The sequence below is a fragment of the Oncorhynchus nerka genome, linkage group LG17, assembly GCF_034236695.1.
Source record: "Oncorhynchus nerka isolate Pitt River linkage group LG17, Oner_Uvic_2.0, whole genome shotgun sequence".
Lineage (NCBI taxonomy): Eukaryota > Metazoa > Chordata > Actinopteri > Salmoniformes > Salmonidae > Oncorhynchus > Oncorhynchus nerka.
In genome coordinates, this window is record NC_088412.1 from 28,870,656 (window position 1) to 28,892,856 (window position 22,201).

At 43.4% G+C, this 22,201-nt stretch overlaps 1 protein-coding gene across 8 annotated transcripts in view; it reads left to right on the top strand.

Annotated features, from left to right (window-relative positions):
* Positions 1–516: 516 nt before the first annotated feature.
* LOC115145029 (guanine nucleotide exchange factor DBS-like) overlaps positions 517–22,201 on the top strand; it is a 59,213-nt gene continuing 37,528 nt past the window's right edge. For 4 of the 8 annotated variants that reach the window (XM_029686240.2, XM_029686242.2, XM_029686243.2 and 1 more), the window contains exons 1-15: positions 517–1,092; positions 6,456–6,539; positions 10,365–10,479; positions 14,059–14,149; positions 14,595–14,714; positions 15,252–15,368; positions 15,454–15,603; positions 16,229–16,353; positions 16,515–16,629; positions 16,937–17,056; positions 17,245–17,436; positions 17,884–18,075; positions 18,187–18,373; positions 18,590–18,696; positions 21,063–21,151. In XM_029686240.2, the coding sequence (XP_029542100.2) occupies positions 888–1,092; positions 6,456–6,539; positions 10,365–10,479; positions 14,059–14,149; positions 14,595–14,714; positions 15,252–15,368; positions 15,454–15,603; positions 16,229–16,353; positions 16,515–16,629; positions 16,937–17,056; positions 17,245–17,436; positions 17,884–18,075; positions 18,187–18,373; positions 18,590–18,696; positions 21,063–21,151 (2,009 nt within the window). In that variant the 5' untranslated portion in view covers positions 517–887. Of the gene's footprint in view, positions 1,093–4,081; positions 4,466–6,455; positions 6,540–10,364; positions 10,480–14,058; positions 14,150–14,594; positions 14,715–15,251; positions 15,369–15,453; positions 15,604–16,228; positions 16,354–16,514; positions 16,630–16,936; positions 17,057–17,244; positions 17,437–17,883; positions 18,076–18,186; positions 18,374–18,589; positions 18,697–21,062; positions 21,152–22,201 lie in introns of those variants that run through there. The other 4 variants (XM_029686245.2, XM_029686248.2, XM_029686241.2 and 1 more) reach the window with 3 other exon arrangements.

The following is a 22,201-nucleotide window of genomic DNA, read 5'->3' on the forward strand; positions in this document are numbered from 1 at the left end:
CATACAGGTCTGGTTTCCATGGCTCTTTTGCCTCCGAGTGGTGTGAAACAGATGTGATGTAAGCTAGTTGTGCTACTGGAGAAGCCTGCTCAGTAGAGCGCAGTGGGTAGGGGCTGGTGGTTGAGTGGAGTTGTGCTTCCTTGTGACGTCTTGAGTAAGGAGCTCTGCGTGCTTACAGGCTTAAGACGTTCTGCAATGTGACCTAACAGAGAGGCCGGTGATTACCCTGTGAACACCTTGTGGGAACCTGGTCACAAATAGAGCTGGGGAATTCAACATGCATGATCAATTCACAATGGAATGTATTATACAGTGTAGTTACCCGTTGCTTCTGTGCATACAGGTTGTGCTTCACAGAGAAATACATGGTGCATTTCACTGTTAGATTCTCCCCTGAGTGTGAAGTCACCTAAGCTTATATAGAGGTTACATAAGAAGGGTTTTTGATTATCCTCTGTTGCATGTGCCCGGCATAGAGAGGGAAGAGACGTAGGCAGAGGTCAGAGGCAACAGCTCACTGGCTCCCGGGACTGAAGATAAATAATTGCAGTGGTAGAGGCTGGCAGGGGACTGGGTGTGTGCGTACTGTGTAGAGTATGTGTGTGTGTGTGAGATGTGCTGCGCTGAGAGACAGACTATCAGATGGAAGGCACTGTAAGAGAGGAGCGTCCAGGGGACTTGAAAAGCAGACCAGGGGTGATTCAGGAAGACTGAGCCTGGGAGGAGAGTGAAGCTCTGGTAGCCGCTCCGAGCTCTTTCTGTCCCTTTCTCCCTGGGGTGGGAGTCTGGACTGACCTTGACTACACTAGGCACTGCGTAGGAAGGAACTACACAGGCTGGTGTGCAGGAAAGCAATCTCTTGAACACAAACGCACACACTCTCAGAGATGAGTAGTGCAGATATTTTGGCACTCTGCTGTGGTGGGATGATGGACGGCTCCCCGCGGTACCAGACCATCCCCTCGCGGTGTTCGGTATGTGGGAGGCACACGCGTGGCGCTTCCTCCATGGTGCGTATCTCTGCCGGGGAGATGGAGTCCTACCACCGCTTTCTGGGGGTGTGTCAGAAGACTGAGTCAGCCACAGGGAGAAGTATGTCCTCCCTCTCTTCCCTCTCAACCTCCTTCTCAGCACCTCTCCTTCACTCCATCCCCTTGTCAGTTTTGTTTTTAAACTTGGCAAGTCAGTTAAGAACAAATTCTTATTTACAATGACTGCCTTGTTCAGGGGCAGAACAACAAATGTTTACCTTGTCAGCTCGGGGATTCGATTCAGCAACCTTTTGGTTACTGGTCCAACGCTCAAACCATTATGCTGCGCTTGTTGATTGATGTGATGTTGCTAAGGCCCTGCTTTATGTACATGCTTTAGTGAGATTTCATTAGTCTGCCGCTGCTGCTATCTGAGGTATGCCATTCCTTCTAATATTAGACTGATGCCTTTATGAATAGGCATGGCAGTTCTCAACCTTCTCTGACATGTTTATCATATGCCAGGTTGCTTTCCTATCTGCATGTCAAATGGCTTGCATTGTCCTGGATAGAAAGCTCCACATCACAACAACCTTTTAAAGAACACTTGATTAGAACCCAGGCTTGCACAATTATTCATGTTTCTCTCTGTGGAGAAGTGGCAATGACAGCAGAAAAAAATGGCTCCATGTTTAAAAAGAATGACAATCTGAATCATGGTGTCTGTGGTTGGATAAAGATGTCCTGTCTGACTGTTTTAAATATGTGGGAAAAGACTAGCTGGCAAAGTTGAATGATGTCACAAAATAACCTACCCAGAAGCAGTTGATGGTCCCATAAACCCTCAATGCCTAGACATGCACCGTCTCTTATGTGTGATTATCCCTTGCAACTGAAGCAAATAGTCACCTATTGTGTCCAGTTAGCTGCCAAGCCTACGTCCTTCAGGGCATTTGTTTCAAAATCTGTGCTCGTCCTACTTCCAAAGACAGTTTTTGCTTAGCTGACATTTGATATCCATCACTAGGGGAGGTTTGTTATTGCGAGATAAATGGACCTGTCTGACACATCCTTTTATTGTTTTCTTGCGCGGCCGCCCTTTTCCTGAGTGTCAATGGGAAACGTGCTCTTTTGGACGCATCTGGATTTACGAACAAATATCTACTATATTCAAACTTCCTCTCCAACAATATTGAAGGAGATCAGCATGGAGTGTTGGTCACATATTCTCATGTCTCTTTAGTTAAAGAAAAATTCCACCCCAAAAACTATCTTTTGGTATTTGTTTCATTAGTCCATTGTTGACATAGTCCCTAAGTGTCTTGCTTGTCAGCACTTGATTTTTCAAGATATGTAACTTTTAAAATACAGAAGTCATGTGACGCAAAACGCAGCATCATGTGACGCAAAAGGCATCGTACAAGGAATGATTTCTGTATTTTGAAAGTTACATCTCGTGAAAATGTGAGTGTTGTCAAGCAAAACATTTTGGGACTATGTCAACAATGGACAAAATACCAAAAGATCTGATTTGGGTGGAGGTTTCCTTTAAGACAGAAGCTTTTGTTCAGGAGAGGCTGTATCAACCACTATTAAATGACAAAGATGGACTACTTTCATACAATACTTTATGCATCTCATTTGATTGTGCTTCTGTGTTAAATGTCCATTTAGTTAAATGTGTTACTCCATACACACCTGCATGTATGTGTTGGCGCGCACCTGTGTGTATCTGTGTGGGTGGGTGTCGTGTAGCAGGGATCAGACTGGAGGAGGAACGTCGTGGGCTGGTTGGCTGAGTGTCTTTACAGTCACATGTTGAGTGGGAGGGGAGCTCGAAAAACAGTGCTGTGGTCCGCTGGTCCCTGATGCTGAGGGGATGATTTGTGTTAGATAGTCCACTGTTTTAAGATGCTCATTAGGGAGGCTAATCCAGCCTTATCAATTGTCCTCTCCTGGAGGACAGATTTTGTTATGAATTTCTCACCCTCGGGGCTGAATTTGTCAACTAAGGGGTTCATATCCTATGAGGATAGTGTGGAGAGAAAGTGTGTGTGGTGTTTATGCTATATGTGGTGGATATCGTAGGATATTGTTTTACATACAGAAAAACTTGAGTGTATTTGTGACGTGTGTCTTCTGTTTGGAAAGAGAGCAATGCAAAATGTATCAACACATTGATTTGCACTCCTTCTGAACAATTGGCTGTCTTCTTATTTTGTCTTCAATAATGGCCTCTTGTTATGTAACCCTGTAACAGTAGGCTTATTGTCTGTGTGTGAAATCCATGGTGGCTCAGGCAGGCAGGTCGACAGGGCAGACATAGCAGAGAGGGAGTCTAGCTAACTTCCCGTCTGCCCGTTCAGACACAGCTGATCTCCCTGCTGTAGACTGCTGCTGACCCGCCAAGTGATTAAACACAGAGCTAATTATCCCATAATACCAGATCTACTGGTAAGAGTTTGTTTTGTTTTGTTTACAAAAATAAAGGGTAGAGTTTTAAGTCTAAACCCCGACATAGATTCAAAGTACCACATGGAGTGAGATTATTTTAAATGACGTGTTTATGAAATTGTATAATACATTCAGGTCCATTCAAACATTTAATCCGGTTTACAACAGAATGGTTTTCATGTTGTCCTTCGTGCGAATATTGTAACACATTTCATGTGGCAAACTGGACAGCACATTTCAGTGAATCTCACTATTTTGGAATACAGTGTGTACAATAGGAAGGAAAGCTGCTTATTTAACACACAATGCCTCAGTAGCTGCCACTGGTGTTTTGGGACATACTTCCTCTAGGACCATAAACACCCTTGTCTTCCCATGCAGCTGCTCTTAGAGAAGAGGGATGGATGGATGGGGGGGAGAAGAGAGGAGATACAGGAAAGGACAGAGACAGAGTCAGATCAGAAAGGGGTGCACAGTCAGCACGTGACATTAATGAGAGGGATGCTGCTGAAGGGAGGAGAACACCAGAGCACAACACGGAACGCTCTGATTTTATCCTCTCTTTTTCTTTTTTTCTTTTTTTCTTTCTCAGAAGTATAGTTAACATTTGGGGCTGCCCCCCACTTAAAGAGGCAGTAAGCAGTGTTTTCCTCCTCCCTGAGTCCTGATAGGTTGCTTGTGTAGCTGCTGTGCGCTGAGAGTCTTGTGAGAGAATAGAGTGGAGCTGTGAGACACAGCTGGGGCTGGAAAAAATGGCCAAAGGAACAGATGCACTCCTTCCTTAGAAAAAAACTTTGCGAGCTGGGTATGTGTGTGTTCCGGTGTGTGTAAGTGGGGAATGTGTGTGTGTGTGTCTTGGGTTACTTATTAAGGAAGTCCGAAGAGGAGAAAGGGGATGAAAATGGTTGAAAAAATTGTTTTGCCAAACTACCGCTGCTGGCTGTGTGATTTACCCCCGTCGCCTGGATTAGTGTGACTTTTCTCTCTCCTCACACCCAACTATAGTGGCACTACGATGAAGAGAACCAGACCTGTCATAGGTAAGGTATTTTCACTCCCCTTGCTCGCTGGCTGGCTCTCTGTCGGGAGTTATAGGGTGTTTACATGCCAAACAGAGACACACGTTTGTTGTCACTCATGTTGCTAGCCTTGGTCCTAGACTTGATTTCCATTTCAACAGTATACCAAGAGGCTGTGACATTCTTCAGCATTTCCTCTGAGGAGCTCAAGGGACTCTTGCCTGTCTGTCCGTAGTTAATGCTGAGGGACAAAATGCCTCAGTTGTTTTGCAGTTTTCTGTGGGGGAGATGCCAGTGTGCTTCAGGCTTTTTTTCTGGTAGGGGCCAACTGTGTGAAAATGAGATTGTTGCGTGATAAAAGTTATGTAGGCTACAAATATATAACATCTGTTGTAATTGCTTTGTGTCATTTATCCAGTCCTCTACTCATTATTTCACAAGAGCTGCAATGTTGTTAATTAGTAGGCTACGCAATGATGCTTTCTTGGAGCTTTACTGAGCCTTTGTTAAAATATACTTAGAGGGAAGGTAGGGTAAAGTAAGGGAGGCTACTTGATTTAAGGAATTCTAGGACTTTGTACATGATCATATAACTCACCATAGCTAATGATTAAAAGGAAACCTGCTTGCCCTCCATATAGTTTGAGGTAACTAACGTTAAACATTTATTCAATAAATGATGTACTTTCCAGGCAGAGAAAATGCATACAGTACAACTCTCAAATGGGAATCATACAAGTTTGAGGTTGTTATATTGTTGTCCGTCAAGTTCATATCTGACAATATTGCATTGCACTTTGACCCTTATGCGAGCAACAATCTTGACTATCTCATTAATGGCATGTCACAATAATAAATTCATTCAGTTTACCACACAGCTTGGATTAGGGGAAAATACAGCATGTACTGTAAGTCCTCATATCCAGTAGATGTGTTCCTGTAGCTGAGAGTGAATGTGTGTGTTTCTGCTGATTGGAGCAAATGGAGAAGGCTTTAGGCTCCCTTGCAAAAGGTGAGGTGAACACTGGGATGAGGTGGGTGGAGCGCAGAGGCTGGCGCCCTTCTGTGTTGCCATTGCATTATTTCATGGTGTCTCCACATGTTGCTGGCACAACCTGCCACAGAATCAACTCCGTGTGGACAACACACCCACCAGACTAACAATACAGCAGATATGACTGACTAGGGCCTGGAGTTTATCCTGACCATGTGATCTGACTATAGGGAAACATCTGGAGGACCAGGACTGGATAAAGTGCAGTCTGTGTTAATACACTCCTTTATACCATGGCCAGACAGAGGGTGTTTTGTTCACAGTGAAAAGCTAGCTGCAGTGTGCTTCAGGCCAGGGTGACCCCAAACCATGAAGGCAGACTGATGGAGCTTCATCAACCATCCTTCCCCTCCTCCCCTCCAAGCATCCAGAATAGCTACTAAGTCTTACAGGAACAACACAATGAAAGAATGATCTGTGTGAAAGGGGGCAACAGTCGCTACTGCAGCTTGTAATGGAAATCTAACAAAGGCACACAAAGGCTCATCTGCATTCACAGCTAAAGGTCTTGACTGCGAGGGGCAGCGTTACACATGGAGACCACTGTTGGAGAGAGAACAGACACTGTGGAAAGGTCCAGCGCCCAGCCTTGCCCTCATATGCCACAGATCATACTGAGCTGACTTGTCCGACATGTAGATCACAGGAGGTTGGTGGCAGCTTAATTTGGGAGGGAGGGCTTGTGGTAACGGCTGGAGTGGAATAGGTGGAATGGCATCAAATACATCAAACACATGGTTTCCAGAAGTTTGATGCCATTCCATCTACTCCATTCCAGCCATTATTATGCACCGTCATCCACTAAGCAGCCTCCACTGATGATGATTGGGCCAGGGTGAGGCCTCGGGGGCTTGATTAGTTGGGACATGTTGCACCGCTAGTGTTTTAATAATACGGCTCTTTCTCCTATGATATTGTGATTGCTGACTGGAGGCATTCTCCTGTTTCCCTCCCCAGATGAGATCATGCAGCAGGAGATCAGGCCCTTGCTGGCTGTCGACATCATAGAGCAGCTGCACCGGCAGTTTGCCCTGCTCTCAGGTATGTATCTAGGGGATCTGTCTCCTCTCCTTAATCCTGCTTCCCTCACGCACAGACAGGCAAATATTGTAGTTCCTCTCCCTTTATGAAGGAGGAAAGATGGATGTCCGAAGGATGGAAATGACTATTGTTATCCTCACTTAGAGAGATGTGATTGCTTCTATAGTACTACACTTTGCAATGTTTCGTGATTCATTTGGATCGCGGACAGAAAAAGGAAATGGGTCATATCCTTTCGAGTCACATTATCAGTTAAAAGGCCATTTCCGGTGTTGACCTTAAATCATGATTGAGTTGTGAGCAGACTTGAACCTTTTTAATACTGTTGATCGATAGGAGTGCCTCTTAATGACTTCCTGTCCCAGAGTGGACAGAGGTCACAGGAGGTTGGTGGCACCCGAATTGGTGAGAACGGGCTTGTGGTAATGACTGGAATGGAATCGGTGGAATGATATCAAATACATCAAACACATGGTTTCCAGGTGTTTGATCCCATACCATTTGCTCTGTTCCGACCATTATTATGAGCTATTCTCGCCTCAGCGGCCTCCTGTCTGGTCTGCTCCATGACAATAACAGCATTACGACATTACACCGTGAACCATTTCCTCTGACTATATTCACAAGCTTTGTTCAGTGCCTGAAATGGCCACTTTTTGGGATCCGGAAGTAGTGAATGTGTACATACATACAGTTGAAGTCGGAAGTTTACATACACTTAGGTTGGAGTCATTAAAACTCGTTTTCAACCACTCCACAAATTTCTTGTTAACAAACTATAGTTTTGGCAAGTCGGTCAGAACATCTACTTTGTGCATGACACAAGTACATTTTCCAACAATTGTTTACAGACAGATTATTTAACTTATAATTCACTGTATCACAATTCCAGTGGGTCAGATGTTTATATACACTAAGTTGACTGTGCCTTTAAACAGCTTGGAAAATTCCAGAAAATTATGTCATGGCTTTAGAAGCTTCTGATAGGCTAATTGACATAATTTGAGTCATAATTTGTACCTGGGATGTATTTCAAGGCCTACCTTCAAACTCAGTTTGCTTGATATCATGGGAAAATCACAATAAATCAGCCAACCTCGACAAGTCTGGTTCATCCTTGGGAGCAATTTCCAAACTCCTGAAGGTACCATGTTCCTCTGTACAAACAATAGTACGCAAGTATAAACACCATGGGACCACAAAGCTGTCAAACTGCTCAGGAAGGAGACGTGTTCTGTCTCCTAGAGATGAATGTACTTTGGTGCGAAAAGTGCAAATCAATCCCAGAACAACAGCAAAGGACCTTGTGAAGATGCTGGAGGAAACAGGCACAAAAGTATCTATATCCACAGTAAAACTAATCCTATATAGACATAACCTGAAAGGCCGCTCAGCAAGGAAGAAGCCACTGCTCCAAAACCGCCCAAAAAAGCTAGACTACTGTTTACAACTGCACACGGGGACAAAGATCGTACTTTTTGGAGAAATGTCCTCCGGTCTGATGAAACAAAAATATAACTGTTTGGCCATAATGACCATCGTTATGTTTGGAGGAAAAGGGGAGGCTTGCAAGCCAAAGAACACCATCCCAACCGTGAAGCATGGGGTGGCAGCATCATGTTGTGGGGGTGCTTTGCTGCAGGAGGGACTGGTGCACTTCACAAAATAGATGGCATCATGCGTTAGGAAAATGATGTGGATATATTGAAGCAACATCTCAAGACATCAGTCAGGAAGTTAAAGCTTGGTCACAAATGGGTCTTCCAAATGGTAAATGACCCCAAGCATACTTCCTAAGTTGTGGCAAAATGGCTTAAAGACAACAATGTCAAGGTATTGGAGTGGCCATCATAAAGCCCTGACCTCAATCCTACAGAAAATTTGTGGGCAGAACTGAAAAAGTGTGTGCGAGCAAGGAGGTTTACAAATCCAATTCAGTTACACCAGCTCTGTCAGGAGGAATGGGCCAGAATTCACCCAACTTATTGTGGGAAGCTTGTGGAAGGCTCCCCGAAACGTTTGACCCAAGTTAAAAATGTTAAAGGCAATGCTACCAAATACTAATTGAGTGTATGTAAACTTCTGACCCACTGGGAATGTGGTGAAATAAATTAAAGCTGAAATAAATCATTCATGTAAATGTGTATAGACTTCCGACTTCAACTGTACATACAGTACTGTATAGTCTTATTAACACGTATGTGAGAACATTGAGTCCCCTATATCATATCTGTATGCTCACAGATCAACCCAGAAGACTCTCTCAAACATTTTCCATCTCTGCGTTATTTCCCTCATAACCTTCTTGGAGCACATCTTCTGGCATATCCATATTTTAGTTACTGGAGACATAGAAGTGGCAGAGGTGTAGGGCCTAAGCTGGGACAATAACAGAGGGAGTTGTGGGTAGTTATTGGGCGGGACATCCACACCTAAGCCTCTGCCTCCACAGGGATTGTTTTCATTCCTTCCCACCCATGTCAAACCACCAGGGGTCGGCCTGCTGCACTTCTGCCAAGCTTATGCCTCAGTCTAAAAACCCTGGCTCAGAAAAGCTAGCTTTCAGACTTATGTCATTTTACTGTGGAAAAAACACAAGAATGTTTTATAACCTACACCGCAAGCTATTTTTTAAAATTCTCAGTGGTTTTTCCTCCAATATTACTTTCAGGCAGTACTTATACCTGAAGAGGTGGTGCTAAGTGGAGTTTTCCAGACAGCGCGGTATTTTCTAACTCTGATTATTATCTGATGTAGTGTTGTTGTCAGTGAGAGAAGTAGACAACGAGCCCTGACATGTGTAAAAGGATCTCCTGTGGCGGCAGGTATGGATTATTCTGCCATCAGCAGGTGATTGGATGTGTCTGGTTGGGAGGACTGATAGGTGAGATGTCACCCTGTGGGATGGATGGCAGGCGAGATGGCACAGGAAATGAACAAAATGCTGCTTTTAGCACAAAGACAGTGACAGCGTTGGAGTTTGGGAGGAGGGTGTTATGCTTGTCTGTGTGATTGGTACATTTTTAGAACCGACTGAGAGAAGGGAGAGGAGGAGAAGTTAGTCAATGCGTGTTGAAAGTAAAGAGCTACCGTTACCTGACCAATAATATCAAAGGCAATGTTTCTTGACGTGCTCCACAGGAATGAGAGTAATGTGTCCAGATAAAGTGAGTGCCCAGATACAAGCCTTAAGTAGAAAATCAGACTGCCTCGGGCAAATAAAAGCCTTGCACAAAGATACCATTTACAGCAGTTCCCCTCTGGCATCCTAAACGGAACTGTTTTGACGTTGAGAAGAATTCAACCTAGATAATAAGGCCAAACCCTAGTCGCCGATCTCCACCCATGAATGTAAGCACTGGGGGCATGATTTTGAGTGAGGTGGATCACTTTAGATAAATGGTGGCCTTGCTGCTCCCACTATGCTTTCTCATAGTGGTACACTTTGACTGATCAATCTCTCATTGTAGAGATATAGGATCATGCATTATAATATGGCTGCTTCATTTGTTTCAGGATTTAATAAGAAACTTTTCTTTCTGTTAGAACAACGTATTCACTTATCAAACATGTTAAGTTTCACGTTTCAAATAATTAAATGACTTAATTGTCAAAAAATTATCAAATTATATCCAACATTGGCAAACAGTGCTGACATTTTTTAACCCAATGTTACCACCTTGTGGTTAATTAATGTAAATGTAACTTTTCTAGGACTGCGTCCAATGAATGTTTATTATGCCTGTCAATGTCTGGTGTGAACGAATGAACGTAACAAAATGGACACATTTATAACAACCAATTGTTTTACCCCTCTGTGTGCAGGAGGAAGAGGGAAAGATGGTGCCCCAATCATCACCTTCCCGGAGTACTCAGGCTTCGGCGACCTCGTAGCGGAGGACTTCCAGAATGTTGTAACATATCTGACCAGCATCCCCAGGTATAGTAGGAGCAATGCATTTAAATATTTCTTTCCAACCATGCATATTCACCCATGGCTATACAGTTCAGATCAAAGTAGCACTTTTGGTGCACTTTATTTTCCCACAGTGGAGAACAGAGGCTTAGTGCTTAATTTGTAAATTAGGAGGTGCCAGAACTAAAAGTGAGCCCGAGAGCGGGGTGATCTGGGGCCTCTGAAGGACCAGAACGCATGAATAAATATAAGAATGAAGTATTGCATGCATTATCATAGCTTTTGCATACTGGTATAGAGCAGTTGAATAGACGGGCTTGCTTAAGTTGCACACATTGGGCAAATATTTTATAGCCTGGGGTCAGGGAAAAAATTTGACCTTTTTATAAACGTATTTCATGCAATTCTTCAACATTTTAGATGACTGCAGACTTTAGACAAATATTTTTTAATACCTCACAAATGATCGAAATGACAGGCTACTTTAACACTGACAAACTGAGAATCTGAGATCAATTAAAACAACCGTGTCTCGAATCCATCAATAGCCAAGTCCTAGGTGTTTGGAGACACACATATTGTACAATTAGAGGAGGAAATGATCTTATTAGTCTTAAAAAGGCTTTCCAGTTTCACTGACTGACCCAATGATGCAGAGCTCACTCACCAGCCATGGCCGATGTGCTCCTGCCAAAAGCCTATCTCTCTTGTTTGACTTTGTAAAACAATGCTGTTTGCTCAACAGGGCTATTTGGAAGTTGATAACTTGGTAGCCTACAGACACATTAGACGTCTCTTTACAGCAGGATCCATTTGCTTTACAACCTGTGTTTTACCCGCGATTGTCTTTTGTAAATATTTGCTTAAGGCCTGTTTTGATTGCACTGACCGATTTCCCACCCCTTCCCCGACTGTAGGCTATGCCCAGTGATTGGGCTACACAATCCACAGCTAGGCATTTTTTTTTCTTTTTACATAAACTATTGATCCTCTGTTGCTCAATTATAGGCCTACTCCTGGTCTAGCATTCTGATTTATTTGATGTATTTATGATCAGATAGGAGTAATTCTATAACTTTGGCAAATGTAGCCTAGAATTTCAATTCATCAGGGGGGGCTGCAGCATCTCCAGTTCCCTTCGGCGGCTATGATTCAACAAGGAAAGACATGAGGAAGTGCAACGCGGAAGAGATGAGTTGCAAGGATCATGTCTAATCAGAGCAGAGAGAGATGATAGAAAGTGAATCTCATTCTAGATCTGTGAGAGATACAGGCTTGCTTCTGGTCTATATAGGCGTTGGTCGACATAGGCTACAATTTTGCGCAAACCATAAACCCGGGCTGGCACAACACAAATCCATTTTTAGAATATCAGGCATGTTTTCACATTACGATTTGTAATGGGCAGGATAATTACAGAGGAGTCAACCTGAACTAACTCTGTTTGCTCTGATTGCTTTTATTACATTGCAAATAGTGGGGGGGGGGGGGGGGGGGAAGTATGCCAAGAGAGGTACCGGATCCTGGCAAATGGGTTCTGGAACAAAGCTGAGAGGTGCCAGATCCTGTTCCGGGGATCTGGCACTGAATGCTACTATATATTTGGTAATAGCAGGTTAAAGAGTGATGCTTATAGCAGCACAGTGATGCAATGCTTCTAAAGAGTGTGGCTTGAAGAAAGACATTGGTTTATATAGACCCACTGGGTAAACCACATAATTTCAACGTGGATAATTGGGTACAATTTGGTTGAGACGTTAATCAGCGAGATTAAAACCTGTCACCCACTCAAAAAGACAGCCCTAAATGAGTTGAATTTCCAATTTGTGATCATTGTGCTTTCAACCATCTGGAATGGAAAAACAATGTCAAATTTTTGGTTTAGTTGTCACCCAAATGTCTATCGATGTGCTTTCAACCATTTAAAAGAAAGTCTAATGTGAATACAATATCAGATATTTTGTTTATTTATACAACAGATGAATACTGAGCTTCATCTAAAAGCAGAACCAAATGACCTGGATGCATTTGAAATGACATTAAAAGTACAGGTGGTGAATGCCGTTTGACATTCTGTGCAGATTATTACAGCAATTGTGATGATTTCCACAGATCTGCGATGACCTATGCATGCTGTCTTGAACATACATGCTCTGTATGATTACATAATAACACATGTATAGTTAAAGAAACCTCAATGTGGCCATGGATGTATGACTTATTTTAAGGTTGAATGTTGCATTAGTTTGTAAGATAATATTGAATTAGTGGCACAGATGGAACTATCCAAGCAGAAGATGCATCTCCTTCAAATGTTAATATTTGGTTGCGTTGACAACCAAACATGACTCAATGTCACAAAATATAATTACATTTGAAATCAAAACGTTGCTTGAAACCTTTGGCCTATTGTCATTTATTTTTTGTTGTTGAATTCTGGGTTGAATTGAAACAATTGCTGTTGATGACTGCAAATGTTACAGTATATAGTCCTGAATAGCATCAATGATGATATTTGAGTGAAAGTACGGCCACTTTTCATTTGCTATGTTAAACATACCCTTTGGAATGACTTCAATAGCAACAGTGAATCTATTTCGTTTTTAAGTGGAGATCTCTCAACAATCACTCTCATGATCTAATATTGGCAAGAGTCAGTGACAAATATCATAGCTAAGCAGGGCTGGCCTTGGTTAAAACCCTGGATGGGGGACCAATGGATAGCTGTATATAGATCAATTCTCCAGTAGGAGGGGATGCCCAGCCTGTCGTTTTTTTCTGATAGTGGATATAACGTTGAAGATCTTAGTTCTTAAAGGTACAAATTCAACATATTTTATTCAAGGTTTGTCTATGTTTAAATTGGATTATGACAAAATGATGACATAATCCCGTGGTTGACATTTCACCTTCAAAACAAGACTTTTTTTCAAATTCAATTATTTCCCACGGAGTTTCCATGTCACAATACATTGACAAATTACATTAAAACAATGTCGATCCAACTAGTTTATGCCCAGTAGGAAATGCCACTTCATCCCCTCTGTATGGGATGTGGTTCCGGCTAACTCACATCCAAAGGTACTTCCTAAGACACATTTCTTGAGGTGTAGCATTTTCAATTCGTTTTCAATTTTTTCCCACGCCCTGAGAAATGTGTCATTCTTTCTCTCATGGTACATCGTGAGGACCATTCATCTTGCCTCATGTCAGCTGCTCGCAGCCAGGAAAATACACAAAAGTTGCTCAATTGAGTAGGAATTATATTAGGCCAGATAACACATTAAGATGTTAGACATGAGCAACTTGATTCACCTTTTTGTCAGAGTAACACATTGAGAATGTTAATGGCCCTCACTTAAAAACCTCTTCCCTGTAAAAGACCCCAAACATTACACAAGTTTACACAGCTCCTCTAACACTGTTAACTATAATGGCCTGGTTCTAAAAGTGCTGAAGTGATTTTGTGTCAACTCTTGTTTAAACTGTACAGAGACAGAGCACAAGAGTGTAGTGTAGTGCCCTCTTGGATATGTCTTCTGACTGCATGCTTGGATAGCTACACCTACCGCATGTGTTTATTTCCATCTTTCCTTTGTCTAGTTTGGACGTGGCCAGCATCGGTTTCGTTATAATCATCGACCGCAGGCGGGACAAATGGAGCTCAGTGAAGGCCTCGCTGGCGCGGATAGCGGTATGACGATGTCCATCTTTCACTTCAGACAGGGCTTTTATCTCCTTGCCTGGTTATCCAGTCTGTTTGTGCTTTAACTCCTCACTGTCTTTGACTTCAATAGAGGAGTTGGCCACACCACAGACAGAATGGGACCAAGCATTTTTATCTCGGCATCATGTAACATTGTAAAATATAATTGCTACCAATGCTCCTATATCAGGAAGTATTGTATGAAGAATTTTTTGGGGAGTATAATCTACTGCAAATTCTTGAGATGATGTTAAATTGAAAGTAAGCGCAGAGCAAAGCTCCCTCACACAAGGCTAACTCCACACAAGGCTAACTCCACACAAGGCTAACTCCACACAAGGCTAACTCCACACAAGGCTAACTCCACACAAGGCTAACTCCACACAAGGCTATGAGATGGTATGAAGCTGTGTTTTGTACCTCTGTCCACTAGGGGGCATTTCCAGGGAACCTCCAGCTGGTGTTGGTGCTAAGGCCCTCCCGCTTCTTCCAGAGGGCCATCGCTGACATTGGCATTAAGCTGCACCGGGATGACTTTAAAATGAAGGTACCGGTAAGAATGGTTCGCTACCACTCACCCTGTCCAACTCGTAGATCATCTTAGAAACCTTTCCTCTGTGTCTGGGTGTGAGATAGTGATTGTTCACCTGTGATGTTCACCTGTAAACTAATTGTTAGAACAATGACTATGTACTCACTGCATGTTTTCCTTGTTTATAGAAAGCTGTAGAATGTGACAACATACACCTGTATATCCCTTCATACATTTTTTTGGTGAAGGCCAATTCTCCTGCATTATCCCCAGACGCCTACAGTATACTGTAACTGTACACATTTTCGAAGATAAAAGTTGCAACTCCTCCTCAGACTCCTCATCACCTTGCGTGTGTGTGTGTCATCCTTACTGGTGAGGAAGTGGAAATAGAGAAATGGAGTAAACCACAAAAAAACACAGAAGCCTATATTAACATTATGCCGTGACAATTATTGTCTAACCCTAAAATCAGATGAGATAACCGAGACTGATAATGCAGAAGGTGCCCTAACATCTATAACACACAGCAATGTATGTGCATTTGTTTCCCTACAGATTGTGATGCTCAACTCCCTATCTGACTTACATGGCTACGTGGATAAGGGCCAGCTAACATGTGAGCTTGGTGGGAACCTGGACTACTGTCACAGCCAGTGGATCCACCGCCGGACAGTGAGTTACCATGACATTGGCCTTACACCAGTTATTTTCTGGACTCACTGGAAACAATACAAGTGTGTATGTTTTTTGCTGTCAGGCCATTGAGAACTTTGCTGTGACGGTGAAAACCACGGCTCAAATGCTGCAGAAGTTCGGTACAGACCTGGCAGAGACGGAGCTGCCCAATGATGTGCAGTGCACCAAAGACCTCCTCACTACTCACACTGAGAAGCACGACAAACTCAAGGTGGGGCTCTGCTTCACAGCGTCAACATAATACTACTGAACCTGGCTTCCTACAATGGTTTACTTGTACTCATGGCTAACATCCTCAACACCTGAAGATTGTGTTGATATTTGTTAGTTTACTATTAGTTACATTCACATACAGTAGTGTGATCAAATACACAGGGGAATGGGTTCTATCATAGCCTGTGGCATTGTAGTTTAACCATAAGCATCAATGGCCTAGATAATAATCAGAGTATTCTATTCCCAAACCAGCAACACCATTATAAATCGGGTGGTTCAAGCCCTGAATGCTGATTGGCTGAAAGCCGTGGTATATCAGACCGTATACCATGTATTTTTTACTGTTCTAATTATGTTGGTAACCAGTTTATAATAGCAATAAGGCCAGAGGAGGTGTGGTTTATGGCCAATATACCATGGATAAGGGCTGTTCTTAAGCATGACGCAACGCGGAGTGCCTAGATACAGCCCTTAGCCGTGGTATATAGGGCATATACCATAAACCCCTGAGGTGCCTAATTGCTATTATAAACTGGTTACCAACCTTTCAGCCAATCAGCATTCAGGGCTTGAACCACTCGGTTTATAATGGTATTAAATGAATTCTTTCATTTTGACAGGATGAACTGAAATTAGCGATGAAACAGGGAACCACTCTACTGGGCTGTATCAAAGAGCAGGCTGCCAAGTCTGAGAACCACCAGCTAAACCCAGACGAGATGGAGAACCACATCACTGTGGAAAGGTTGGTTACTGGGACCTACTGGAGATGGAAGCTCCCAATTAAATCATTTGTATGTGTTCGGTTCACAAATGATTTAACTTATTTAATTTCTCACTAAGAGTATATTCCAGAGGTGGATAAAGATGCTGCAAATGATGTTATATGTCCATGTTGTATTTCAGGTTGTTGGCCCAGCTAGATGAGACAGAAAACGCTTTTGAACAGTTCTGGTCTAAACATCACCTCAAACTGGAGCAGTGCCTACAGTTCTGCCATTTTGAGCATGACTTCCGAGAGGTACGTATGTTTCTGTGACAGAGTCGCTGACTGCTGTAGTCAGCGGGTTTAGCTTAGTCATGTTAACAAAGAAAGCTGAAACGGACACAGCCTGGCTATTTGTGTTCCCCCAGAGACAGCAATTAGAAGTAGCCGTTACAATGTAACACCTTGTCCAAAAATAGTTGCTCACCTGTCAATTTTTCAGTTTAATTACACTTTTTTATGTTTGCAACCTCACACTTACAGTATATAGCGCTTCCTCTCAAGCATATGTGCTTGGAAATACTGTACATAAGTCCTTAACCTCCTGCTGTCCCCTCCACAGGTGAAAGTGTCATTGGACAGTCTGATGGCGACTCTGACAGCCCTGTCAGATATTGGGGACTGTGTCACCCTGGTAGATATGTTACTGAAGGACCTCAAGACCTTAGAGGAGAAGGCTCAGGTCAGCCCAGTCACATAACAAACGTTATATGAGATGTAACATCTACACCTTACAAGACAATACAAAGCACAATGTATCCACTATGTGTTAATTAGCACGTGATCATCAGCCTTGGATTGTATTGAATGTGAGCCTAACACGAATGTGGTCATGTGAGATGAATGGCTCTCTTGTCTGATGCATATCAGGAGTCGTTAGAGAAGGCCCAGCTCCACGCCCTACACGGGGACCAGCTGATTCAGAGCAACCACTATTCTGTGGACTCCATACGGCCCAAGTGTGTAGAGCTCCGACGCATCTGTGATGACTTCACCAACGAGGCCCAGAAGAAGTACGACGTCCTCTCCAAATCACGCCAAATACACAAAGGCATAGACAAGGTGGGGTGGATAACATGAGAGGCTCCTCATCTCTATATTGCTGTCAGAAAAGGCAATGTCCTCAGGGAGAGATTGTTTGCATGATTATACACGTCATTTACACATGCTCTCATGAATTCAAATAACTTTCACAAAGTTTCCCTCTTCCATCAAGGTTAGTGGTACTTCCACTTTTTCAGCAAAGCAATAAATACATTTACTCAATAAAAGTGTATTTTTTTACATTATCTGTCTCAAAAACGCTTGTTCAGTATATTGTCCCATACAATAATCAGTACCTTCTTTTTTTGGTTCCTAAACAACTATACATGCCATCCATGTATAACATTAGTAGTTAAAAATATACATTAGTGCCATGCAAATGAGCCTAGATATACTACTGATATGGAGCCTAGACAGTAGCTACTGTAGTTGTTCATTCATCCATGTATTCTCGTGTGGTTGTAGGTGAACCGGTGGTGTGAGTCGGGGGTGTACCTGCTGGCCTCTCAGGCTGTGGACAAGTGCCAGTCCCAGGAAGGGGCTGAGGCAGCCCTGCAGGACATTGAGAAGTTCCTGGAGACGGCCAAGGAGAACCAACTGAGTGACCTCAAGAACATCCACAACCAGTATGAGCTAGTCCTCAACGTTGAAGTCAAGGTGTGTGCAGTGCTCCCTTAATTCACTCATGGAATCCTAATTCCTGGAGTTGTCAGCCTACAGAAGAACAATGGTCCTATTTGTTGATCCCTGATCTGTGCTTTCCATCAGGCTAATGTACAAAAGGCTCTAAAGAGGCTGGACGATGTACAGGAGATGTTTGAGAAGAGACAGGTTAGTCTGAAGAAGCTGTCAGCCAAACAGACCCGACCCGTCCAGCCTGTGGCCCCCCGACCTGAGTCCTCTCCCAAACGGCCTGCGCCCCACAAAACACCCAGGACCACCTGCCCTGCCCCTGGTAAGTCTCCCCCATAGAGATAGTTAAAGGACTCAACTTAGGACATAGCTTTGGGCCAGGGCCTCCTGCTGTTGTTCCACACAGAGAGAATAGCAAAACGCCTGATGTTTCAAACAGGATCCCTAGATGTCTCTATGCCTTCATGTCAAACATTCCACTTAATTAAAAAAAAAAAAATTCTTTCTTTTCCCATCCCTGTTCTATAACCATTTCTAGCCCTCAGTCGAAGGATCTCAGAGAACTCTAGTGCCACAAAGCAGCCCACGGAAGCTGAGCTTGCAAAAAGGAAAAATGTAAGCCGCAAAGTCAAAGGGAGCCTCAAGGTAAGACCTGTGGACATCGTCTAGACAATTGAACCTGAAATGGTTCAACCTCATTGACAACAACAACAACCATCTGTTGTTGTTTTTTTGGCTAGCCACTGGTCCATGACAGTGTCCTGCCAATTCTTCTTGTATAATTCATCAGAACATAACTCTTGGTCAATGGGAGTCTGGGAGAAGAAGTCATGGGAGTGTCCTGTATCAGACATCTTCTGTTTCCTGCCTTTCCCAAGGGAACCCTGCGGGGATGAGAAACCCTAGTTTCAAATCAATTGTGCACCTTTTGCCCTGACCACATCCCGCCTGTCTGATAAATAGGAATAATGTGCCATTCTAAATCAAATCACATTTAATTGGTCACATACACATGGTTAGCAGATGTTATTACGAGTGTAGCGAAATGCTTATTCTTCTAGATCCGACAGTGCAGCAGTATCTAACAGGTAATATCTAACAAATTCCACAACATAACCTAATACACACAATCTGGTAAAGGATGGGATGAGTGAATATACGTATAAAATATATGTATGAGCAGTGACAGAGTGGCTAAAACGCAGTAGATAGTAAAGAATAGATAGTGAAGGACACAGTATAGAGTATATACACATGAGATGAGTAATGCGAGATATATAAACATTTTTGAAAATAGCATTATTAAAGTGACTAGTGTTCCATTTGTTAAAGTGGCCAATGATATCAAGTCTGTAGGTAGGCAGCCGGCTCTCTGTGCTAGTGGTGGCTGTTTAACAATCTGATGGCCTTGTGATAGAAGTTGTTTTTCAATCTCTCTGTCCCAGCTTTGATGCACCTGTACTGACCTCGCCTTCTGGATGGTAGCAGGGTGAACAGGCAGTGGCTCGAGTGGTTATTGTCCTCGATGATCTTTTTTTACCTTCCTGTGACATCGGGTGTTGTAGGTGTCCTGGAGGGCAGGTAGTTTGCCCCCGGTAATGCGTTATGCAGACCGCACCACCCTCTGCAGAGCCTTGCGGTTGTTGGTGGTGCAGTTGCCGTACCAGGCGGTGACACAGCCCGACAGAATGCTCTCAATTGTGCACCTGTAAAAGTTAGTGAGGGTTTTCGGTGACAAGCCACATTTCTTTAGCCTCCTGAGGTTGAAGAGGCGCTGTTGCACCTTCTTCACCAGACTGTCTGTGTGTGTGGACCATTTTAGTTTGTCGGTGATATGTACACCACGGAATTTAAACTTTCCAGCTTCTCCACTGCTGTCCCGGTGTGGATAGGGGGCTGCTTCCTCTGCTGTTTCCTGAAGTCCACAATCATCTCTTGATGATGACATTCAGTGAGAGGTTATTTCCCTGACACCACACACCACTGCCCACACCTCCTTCTTGTAGGCTGTCTCGTCGTTGTTGGTAATCAAGCCTACCACTGTTGTGTCTTCTATAAACTTGATGATTGTGTTGGAGGCGTGCGTGGCCACGCAGTCATGGGTGAACACAGAGTACAGGAGAGGGCTGAGAATGCACCATTGTGGGGCCCCAGTTGGAGGCGTGCGTGGCCACGCAGTCATGGGTGAACACAGAGTACAGGAGAGGGCTGAGAATGCACCATTGTGGGGCCCCAGTGTTGAAGATCAGTGGAGTCTTCACAACCTGGGGGCGGCCTGTCAGGAAGTTCAGGACCCAGTTGCACAGGGCGGGGTCGAGACCCAGGGTCTCAAGCTTAATGATGAGTTTGGAGGGTACTATGGTGTTGAATGCTGAGCTGTAGTGGCTAGGCATGCCGTCTGGGCCGGCAGCCTTGCGAGGGTTAACACGTATAAATGTTTTAATCATGTCAGCCATGGAGAAGGAGAGCCCACAGAGAACCCACAGCGGGCCGTGTCGGTGGCACTGTATTGTCCTCAAAGAAGTTGTTTAATTTGTCTGGGAGCAAGATGTCAATGTTTTATTTTTGTAATCCGTGATTGTCTGTACACCCTGCCACATACGTCTCGTGTTTGAGCCGTTGAATTGCAACTTCACTTTGTCTCCATACTGACATTTTGCTTTTTTATTGCCTTACGGAGGGAATAACCACACGGAAGTTTGAGTAGCAGTGGTCGAGTGTTACTCGCTCGTGTATTGCAATCGATATGCTGATAGAATTTAGGTTGCCTTGTTCTCAGATTAGCTTTGTTAAAATCCCCAGCTACAATAAATGCAGCATCCTCCGCATATATGGTTTCCAGTTTGCCTAAAGTTCTAGTCATGCATGATAAGCCACTCATCGTATCTAAATGTTAGCACTATGACCACGAGGGTGACGTTTGAAAGGAAATAGGGGCCTCCAAGGTATGTACAGTATGTGTCACCCTTTCACCTGGCCATGACTGCAACGATGTGTGTTTGTGTCCTCAGATTGAGGTAATGCATGAGGCAAGCCAGGGAGGCTCCAGCCACGTCCTGGTGACGAACGAGACAGAGGAGAGTCTTTCAAACAGACGGAGGTAAATGTCTCTTTCTCTTCTCTGCCCATATACAGTATCTTTCCTGTTTCTTTCGCTCTGCTCTTTTTCAAAACCACTGCATACACACACTGTGGCTAGTGATGAGGTTGGCGACATTTTACAAGGGACTGCTTTTTCCTCCACCATTAGTTAGTGTTAGTTGAAGAAACTTTTGAAATAGGTCACAGAGCGAGAGCGAGTGAAAATTGAAAGACGAGGTTAGGAGAGCATAGCATTTACAGTACAGTGGTCTGAAGAAAGGGCTTGTAGCGATGATGAAGATACACTTTTATCGAGGCAAAGGCTGCCGGCTGGCTGTTAGCACCCAGGTGACCACACACTGTGTGACTGCTGTGTGGAATGTCTCCTGCTCTAATTTCAACCTGCACAGTGCCTCCTGATATGGAGCACACTAAGTGTATTAATACTCGATAAGTCGATCACATTATGTATCTGGTCTTTTATTGTAACTGTTACGGTTCGTAGGAGTGTACTCCCTGTTGCATGGGTACGGTCTCTGACTCAACAGACATTTTTATATTTGGAGACTTCTTTTGAGGTTCTGAGCAAGTGAGAAAGTGGCTCAATCTCAAAGGGATGTGGCTGAAAGACAGAAATACAATAGGTACAGGAAGTGAATGATATTTGCACTCCCCTCCAGGCATTAGAAGCAGTCAATGTAGGCCATGTGTATTTGCATGACATTGAAATGAGACGTACAGAAGCTTATGTACATATGGTATGTCACCTGATATGTTCAAATGTCCTGTAACAGTTCTGGGTATTTATGCATAAGTTTTTTTTTTTGTACATGAGATTTTCATAAAACACACATATAGGCTGTGATGTCCCTGACAATTTCTCTTTTGGAGCATGAAGTAGCAACAGATAAAAACCAGATTTAAAAAAATAAGTAAATGAAGGACAGAGTTTGGGAAATGCCTGCTGTAGGCTAGGGCCGCTAGAGATCCATACTAAATCCACATTTTCACAGCCAATCATTCCGATTTCTTTATTACACATGCCAGATTTATAATTGTAGAGAATGTT